The sequence below is a fragment of the Haliotis asinina genome, chromosome 14 (genome assembly GCF_037392515.1).
Source record: "Haliotis asinina isolate JCU_RB_2024 chromosome 14, JCU_Hal_asi_v2, whole genome shotgun sequence".
In the NCBI taxonomy this organism is placed as follows: Eukaryota; Metazoa; Mollusca; class Gastropoda; order Lepetellida; family Haliotidae; genus Haliotis; species Haliotis asinina.
The window spans coordinates 3480366-3489787 of record NC_090293.1 but is presented as its reverse complement, the minus strand read 5'-3'; the positions used below and the strand labels follow the sequence as shown (position 1 = coordinate 3489787).

At 38.4% G+C, this 9422-nt stretch overlaps 1 protein-coding gene across 1 annotated transcript in view; it reads right to left on the bottom strand.

The window, feature by feature from the left end:
• Positions 1-3915: 3915 nt before the first annotated feature.
• Positions 3916-9422, bottom strand: part of LOC137261398 (PAX-interacting protein 1-like) — a 29541-nt gene continuing 24034 nt past the window's right edge. The window contains exon 20 of the mRNA XM_067799144.1: positions 3916-9203. Coding sequence (XP_067655245.1) covers positions 9121-9203 — 83 coding nt within the window. The 3' untranslated portion in view covers positions 3916-9120. The remainder of the gene's footprint in view (positions 9204-9422) is intronic.

The following is a 9422-nucleotide window of genomic DNA, read 5'->3' as shown; positions in this document are numbered from 1 at the left end:
TCACCTTTTATGGTAAGCATGGGTTGCTGAAGGCCTATTCTACCCCGGGACCTTCACGGGTGTACCTTGTAGAGAATTATGTTAAAAATTCGTGAGGAGCCAAGGCCACCAAGAAAAACACATGAATAATAAATTAATCTTTTTGGACCCCAAGAATTGGAAAAAGTTGTGCGTCATGACTTGTTGAACTGAAATACCGTGAGGTGATTCCCACGATCAGTATCACTAGCATAGATGGAGACTACAGGAATTATTTGTTTTTCAGCTACAGGAGAATCATGCTTTTGATCACCGGACTGTCTGGTCCAGACTACCATGTAGCTGGAATATGGCTGAGTGCAGCATAAAACTATTAAACCTGCTCAAACTTCTCAAACTACAGGAGAATGTTCAGAACCAGGTGTTTTCAGGTGGAAAGTTTTCCCCTAACCATGATTTCTTAAGAACAATGGTGCCAAGGCATTAAGAATTACTTTTAAAAGTTGCAATATACTCAGACCAGCCATTCAACAATTCATGTTCCCTCCAACCAGCCCTCACTCCATGACAATTCTGCAGCAGCAAGCTATAAATGGTGAACTGCGGTGGAAGATCTATATGCATGTGTTAGACTGTTTTATTAACTTATTAATGTTCTTTTTCAAGTAAATAGTCTGTGATATTCTGGTTGTCGCACTCTCCATTGTTGACAGGTATTTATATGTTATTAACAAACTTTTTCTAGTCTCAATATGGATCGAAACTGGAATACAGATTCAACTCGAATGGATATCGTTGACAATTTTTTAAAATGTGTTGCATACTCTCAAATGACTCTTTGTCAGTAAAGTTCTCTATACTCTATGGGTCTACGTGATTATTTTTATGGTGAATCTTCTTTGAAAGTATGCTCTAGTTTAACAGTCCATTTCATGTGGACATATTTTTGGAAAATTGAAGGTATGATTTCTTTAGCTATTACCTTTGCTGAAACAATCTATTATTATTTAAATATTTCGGAAAATCTGCTCAGTCCTCCTCACGATAGATAAGCATCTGTTATCTTGAAGACATGACTCACTTACCAGATATTGTCTTTTGTACAAATAAAAACAGAAATGTTGATGTTTTTTCCATCAATTTGTGAAAAGTGAAGTTGACATTAGGGCCTTTGTGAATGACGCTTGTAGATGATGAGACTGAGAGGTGGATGTTGTATGTCATAGTATTGTTATGGTGAGTGAGTTTGGTTTTATCCCACTTTTAGCAATATTTCAGCAACATCACGACAGGGAAATAAGCTTCACACATTGTACCCATGTGGGGAATTAAACCTGGGTCTTTACTCATTGTACGCATGTAGGGAATGAAACCTGGGCCTGTGGCATGACAAGCAGATGCTTTAATCATGAGGCTTCCCCACTACCTCTGGTACTGTTATGGTAGTGAATGTGATTAGTGTAAGAATTGTGACGATTGTCACAATGTGGAACTACAGTCAAGACCATCTTCAGGGTTTATTCCCTCACCAAGGAGTCAATGAAGAGGACATTTTGAGAACAGGCTAATCACAGAACATTGCCATTGACCTGGAAAAGAATGTATATCAATACCTTGAGGGTGGCACCACAAACCATTACATGTTATTGTATCCCAGTTTCATAGAGTGATGCTCATGCTGTTGATCACTGGATTGTCTGGTCCAGACATGATTATTTACAGACCACACCCATACAGCAGCGTCAAACACAACCAGCCATATTCAATATGAATACAAGACTTCAAAAGTGGAGTATTTATCCAAGGTAATCAGTTCTCAGGAAAACAGCTTGTATCACAGGTGATCAGCTCATGACCATATCCAAGTAAAATGCCACCAGATTACCTTTGCTTAATCCAAGCATAAATTCAGATTCAAATGCATAGAGAACAATCATTAGGTAAAGTGAGGTGAAATGGCAATTAACATCACTCTTAACAATATTGATGAAGTGCATGCAAGTGTGCGTGGAGGCCCGTACTAGCTCAGACTTAATCTGGTATTATAGTGCTAGCCCACTGAGATCCCATACTGTAGTTAAGCATTAACACCCCACTCAGACACATTATACTGACTACGAGTCAGCCAGCCCTTGCTGTAAGTACCCATTAGCACCAGTCAGGGACCAACAACTATTTGGTATCACGCAGTCAGGAATTAAACCCACGACCTTCCACGCTAACTATTCAGATCATTATGTTCCTCTGCTCATTTGCCCTAAATACTTGACGTGCTTCAATAGCACCCATAATACTGCAGGTATATTCAGGCAGACGAGTGTTGTTGTCAACATGCACGAAGTCATTATAGAGGAGGGCAGTATTATGAAGTCTCCCCTGTCACATGTAGTGTAAACTGATCTTGTCTTGCAGACAGTACGAAACTGTCAGAATACCTGAAAATGGATACAGTGTTTTCAGTCTAAGGCAGGAGACCAAGGGAGGTCACTCTTCACTTAACATATGTCCAGAGCTGCATTTCCATCTCCCCACATGTCTTCAACTGGGATTCAATCAGTTTCACCAAGTGACTTCTCCATTTTCACGCTTAAACGGAGATACAGGTAGTGTCTGTCACCTGGCAGCTTTGAAGTTGACCTTTGATGAACGACTGCCTGAACTTCACCAGTTACTTGAACCTTTCTCCAAGATACTGCCACAATGCAAATAACCAGTATTCATCAATGGATCCTTTCACAAAGCACCCTTTACTATGGTTAACATCAACTCCCATACTTTTACATGGCACTAAGGTTACCTTAGTGCTTTGTGAAAGGAGACCCAGATCCATGTCTTACCCAGTCTTTCGTAGATCAGTACAGGTAAGCAAGGCCCATGTACATAAAGTAATCTTAGTGCTATGACCTGAGTGTATGTCCGTTATGATCATCATGTCACTAAGATAACTTTGTGGACATGGGCCAAGGACTACATCAACGCGATTAATGTTAAGTTTAGATGCAACCAACTAAACAAATATTAAACACAACTATAATTTATTCATGACAAATAATATACATTGCTGATTAGAAACAAACAAAATAATGTGTCCAATTGCAAATCAAAAGAGCAATATTTTGTACATGGGTTTACGATTCTCAGAAAACCAAGCACACAGGATATCCAACCCAGTCAGATTGTGTGGGTGTACACTTAAGTGTACACAAAGACGTTCATTGGCTGGTTCATGTGTCAATACACTCAGGGTGCTTTGTGTGTGTATAGGCATGCCTGTTCAAGCCATTTGATTGCACATGCGCTTTGTGTCCTGCAGAGCACAGTTGCTGAAACCAGTTTAAGCTGGATTTATACATCCAATTTTCTCTGCATCCAAAAAAGAGCAATCACTGTTTTTTTCATTAGACAATACACCAATGCAAATGTTGCATGAGCTGCAATCCGATGCGATTTAGATAGGTAGGCCTTGTATTTTTGACGCATTGCAAATGAGGAATTCCACATCTGTGCCTCCTCCACATCTATTCGTAGCATAGTACCCATCACAGCCAAAACATCTTGCACTGCAGATGATCGCACCTCGTGTATTGGAAAAAAAACGTACTCGGTAACGCATGCCTTAAAATAAAAGTGGACATAGAGAAAATCCAGCCTTACACCCTAGCTTTGTTTTTTCAGAGTGAATCCTTTGAACTATGAATTCACAGGATTTTTTTCATGCTATTTCCACCTTTGTAATTTGAATTTGCATTTTTGAACATTTCTTACCTAAAGTCCCCACCAAAGGGTATCAGTATCTGTTCAGTAGTGGTTCTGAGACATGCTCTTAAAGGTTGTCGTACATGATACCATCAACATACTGATAACTGAAGTAGTGGTTCTGAGACAAGCTGTTTGTGAAAACTGATTCAGTCTTAACAAAAAACATCAAGAAACACATTTGTTTTTAATTATTATTTATTTCTTGTCATTTTCAAGTAAAATTCATTAACATGCCTCTGGGAGGGTGATCATAAAACAGTTGCCAACTCAGGATGCTGAAGCTAAACTTGAGAACATTATGCTGGACAATGACATGCAAGAAACAAGGTTTTCCCCCCACTAAAACACTGGACGTTGCTCAAGAACTGATCAGTTGCTATGCAGGAAGTGGGGGATGTTTGAATGGAGAAGAGGATTTCAATATTCTATGTCAAATGACGAGATATAAAAGTCAGACATAAACAACATCGTATAGGGCTGCAATGATTCTGGCTAGGTGAAGCAAATTTGGATCTAACCTAAGATCACTACATTGTGTAGTGATGGGTGTGCGTGCTTGTACTGGTGCCAGTTTTACAAAGCTAGCCTACGAAGATGCCATGATTTAGTTTAAAATGGGCATCCCACATTACACCAACGCTGAGTTGATCCATGCTATGGATCATGCCCAGAATGCTGAACACAGGCATGATAACAAGTGCCAATACTTCAGCTGTCCTCAAGGTACAACAAGCCACTGAAGTGAACTATGCTACATCAGAAGTATCCATTAGGGCTGCAACAATTCACCCAGACCCCAATTAGATTTAATATTGGACCCTTATTTCAATCATTCTCAATTTGATTCATCATGCAAGGAAAACATTAGCTCTTATTTAATTCTCAGAGTGAAATTGATCATTAACTTGGCAATGTCTACTGACAAAAATTCTCACTGGATAATTAGCCCAGCATCACATATTCCAGTGCTCGAAACTGCTCAGGTTTGAGTCAAAATTATGTTCTGGCTGCATGAAAAAATGTAAATATGTGTTCAAATATATCACAACAGTGGTATTGGTAATTGCAAATCGAGAGTAAGGTGTCCGATTTTATTTTCAATTAATCAAACTAAATCGTTACAGCCCTCGTATCTATGACATCATTGACAAATAACTGAATATGTTCATGAGATGTTGACCGAAGTGTAAGACTGAAATGATGCTCAGCAGATTACTCTTAAACAAGAGAACAAACTACCTCCTTCTGATGTCATGGTTCTTGGTCATGTTCAAGCAATGTGTTTTCAAGAGTATGTTCTTCATTACAGCGCCTACAACCCCGGACATAAATCACACCTAGTGGAGTAACTTGCCTGCAAAATGTCATTTAGCCAGGAACAAATAATTTTGTCTAAAGATATACTGGTAGACAAATTCAGTTCTATGAAATCACCATGGCAGTGTATACATGTATTTCAGTTAAGTTAGAGAAAAGAGAGAAAGATCACAGTATTTAATAAAACTGGGCTACGTTTTGTCATTCAGGATCCTTTCTGTCTTGAGAATTTTAGAAAGTAATGTCTATGCATTCAGATGCAGATCTGAACCCATGGTGAGTGAGCACACCAACCACTCATTTCATGACATCTCAGACCAAGCAACTGTACATCAGGGACGTTGTTTTGATGATCTCTGAACAATAATTTAGCTACATCGTAGTGTGCCCTTTGAGGTGGATGGACAATACACAATCAGACTCAAAATTTCAAGGAAACAGGAACTGAAATGTTTGGTGTCAACTGGCCAAGGATCAACTCAGGCAACTATGAAATTTAGACCTCATACCAGCAAATCCTTGAACAACCATGTAACTTAGACCTCATACCAGCAAATCCTGGAACAACTATGTAACTTAGACCTCATACCAGCAAATCCTGGAACAACTATGTAACTTAGACCTCATACCAGCAAATCCTGGAACATGCTGGAGGCCAATAATCTGTGGAATTAGTACACATGGAACCCTGAATGAAATAATACTGAAGTGTTATGGGGCCTTATGATCTTTCAAACATTCAGCAAAAGCATTTCATCTAGGAACTTCCATAATCATAAACTTTCACGATATGTTTGGCCCAACAATAAACGTACATCTATATGGTCACTCCATGCACAAGCTACAAAATCATGCACCAGCAGTGTTTCTGTCGCCAACTTGGTCCATCTGTACAGAGACTAACATTCGTCCTAATGAGCCACATCCAAGACAGATCCTTTGTACAAAGCTTCAACAGTCTGTAATAATTACACAAGCAAACTTCAAACCTACTCAGCTAGTACACAACATGGACGGCTGTTAGGAAAGTGATTACAAAAATGTCATGGCCGCAAACTGGACAATGAATTGGGTAATCACCATACAATGTTCAAAATGACTTTCACATTCTGGTTTCTAAGAAAGGAAACAACCATCTTGGCTGAGAGTATATATTATTTCAGAAGTAAAAGAATTTTGGTAATGTCTTGTTGCTAAACATGACATTTTAAGTTAATTCTTACATCTCTGCCAGGAAACAAATGAACAAAGCATTCTCTTCCCACAGAGGTTACTCGTCACATCTTCCAGTTCTGATATGACGCTTTCAAGGTGCGAGTGTTCAGGATTTACGACTGGTTGCAATCAGATTTAGTTGTGCAATCAGTGACGTTTCAAAGGCAATCATTACTAATGCCACTGTAATTCCTGTATGCTGCACAATGCAGCGCAAATCTTTCAACAAGACGGGAATTCAGTCATGTAAAAGCCAAATCAATGGCATCTCCATAGCACTCGTTGACAACGGATAAGCTAGCCATTAGATTCTTGTGTGTCACATTAACACATGTAACCAGGAGATGAGGGATATTTGCATATCCACATTTGCATGTATTAGTCAAGTTGGATCTAAGTTGATGTAGCACGTTTTGATTGGCTAGAAAGAAGGGAGATAATTTGTGATATTTTTGCTGCTAGGGGATTTTATGAGAACTGGGAAATATAGCAGTATTAGAACAGAGGTTCATAGGAAGATATGACAAGTAACCTGTGGGAAGAGAATGTGAACAGAGAAGTTGAAACCAAAAACATCTTTGACTTACGTTCACCAAAACTAAATGCCCTTCAGAGAAATGAAAATTCAGATACAGCCTGGCTCATGGAAGCGCAAGGGATGTAAAAATATTTGATAATAATTACTGTAACTAAGGTGGCATAATCCCCACCAGGAATGTAAATTAAAACTTAAAAAGTAATGAAAGTAAAAGTGACATGACCAGTCAACCTCTCGACATCCTGCTCTGTAGTTGTTCAAACAGACAAATATTTTCAACACTTGCCTGACCTTAACATGAATGTCATAGAGTATGTTTAAGTCCCTTTGTGACCTTAAATTATAGATCAAGGTAACCAAACCAGACTGGGACCTTTCATGCACTGTGATGAACCTAGGTACCAGATATGAAAAGAATCTAGTCAATGTAGACATACGGAGCCTTTTACTATATCCTCAGCTTCACCCTAAACGAGCATCGGGGATCATAACACAAAGACAATATGATGTAAGTCATATTTGATCTTGATACAAAGCACCAAATTCCTTTTTGATTTGGTCATCATTCAGTAACCAGAAAAACCTTTAAATCCCTACAATATACATGACATTCTTTTGAGTAGCGTCTCTTTCTTAAAATAATGGGTGTTAACAATAACAAGTGTAATTTCTCTCAGTTAAATAGTTTCAAAATCGATGTATGAATAGTCACTGAATAAACTAACATTTACCATATTAGCTGTTGGCATGTCTCATGCCATATTTCGTCAACTTTAAACTTGGAATTAAATCAACTGTATTGTGGGAATGATAATCAATGTGTCACTGTGCATTGCATGGAGCTTAAATTTAGTTCCAGCTCAAGAAAACCCTTGCATATATTCTGAGTACGCGAATTAGAGTTCATTGTTAAAATTCAGTGTACATTTATACTGGACTAGGAATGTGTCACTGTGGAAGAAGGCATTGCATTGCATGGAGCTTAAAAATAGTTCCAGCTCAAGAAAACCCTTGCATATATTCTGAGTACGCGAATTAGAGTTCATTGTTATAATTCAATGTACAAACATACTGGACTAGGAAACCAGGGTAAATGGACTGGCTAATCAACAATCTTTTATATTATAAATTTGATTACTATTTATAATTTAAATTAATATTCAGGCTTTGAACAGAATCTCTTGTAGACAAAACATATTGACAGGCAGTGACAATGTAAGTGAAGATCATGTGGCACAAAAACCAAGCTTAACCTTTTCATCATTCAACAGATTTTATCTGGAAACAAGAACTTGCCAGTGTGCAGTTTTTAGTTCCACTTTAATCAGTTTCGCGGTAGGCTTAATACACTCAGGCCTTTGAGCAAGGATGGTCCTGTGATCCTTCAACCCCTGTCACAGAGAAGGGAGGCAACTCCGCACAGCGTGTTACACAACCAGAATCCTACTGCTTTGTAGCAGTATCTTTTCCACTAACTCTGAACTATACCAGTCCTACTGTATTGTTTAACTTTGAACTAAAATTACCATTCTGTCAACATTCTTTCAGCCACATGTTCGACATGGCTTTGTTAAGAGAGAGTAATGTAAGTAAATGTTTATCCAAACTGACGAATGAGCCATACTCTATGTCCATGGTAAGTATTTATTATGCACTTCAGTTAAGTTAGCAGCACTTTCCAATCAGGATCTACATCCAGCAAATGCTATTTCTGATGTAATATTCAAATACATCACTTTTAACACAAAAGTCTTAAACAAGAAATAAAATAAACTTCATGAGGTGGAGGAGTAAGGACATAATCCCAAACATTGTGTTCCTCATAATCAATAATAAAGAAGTTGACATCCACAAATCTTTCTTCCCTAGGCATGATATACCAGGTAACAGGTCCAGTCTTTCAACCCCAATGTCCATAAATATATCCAAACATATTCAGAAACAATCTTATAAAACCATACATTTTGCATCGGTCACCAGGCAACAGAACTGCACACAATGAAATGGTAGACAGCTTTTTAAGCTGAGACGGCAGTAATAGTGCTGATGAACCACAGGGCTTGTTGTAGGACTGTTTGAAAGTATTGCTAAAACAACGATAACAAAAACACTTTCTTCATCACATGATGCCCTATATAAAAGTCTGTAAAAACATCAGCCAATAGTCACGTGATAGTGGTTTTTGTTGCACAGACGACTGCTGCCATTTGCACCAATTCTTCAGCACAATCCCATGAAACCTGTACACACACACAAGCACATCAAGCACATGCTCTCACTACTGGCGGCTCCTTAGTCCATTTGGAAGAATGCTAGTGTGCTCCGAGACGAAATATATCAAAGTTCACTTCTTGCCGCAATACTCCTGTTAGCACAAACTCTGCATTGTAGATGGCTGTAACACAAGCAGATTGAGTGAGTTAGTGAGTGAGACGCCAAGGCTTTTGAGATCTATTACTTACCTTGTGGATCCCCAAATGGTATAAACATGGTAGATTTTCAGCAATAACAAAACAAATATTCATACTTTAATCAAAACAGGTCACAAGAAGAAAGGATACATCCAGTTTTATGATTTTATTAACTTGTTTCATAATTACTGATTCCTCACAAT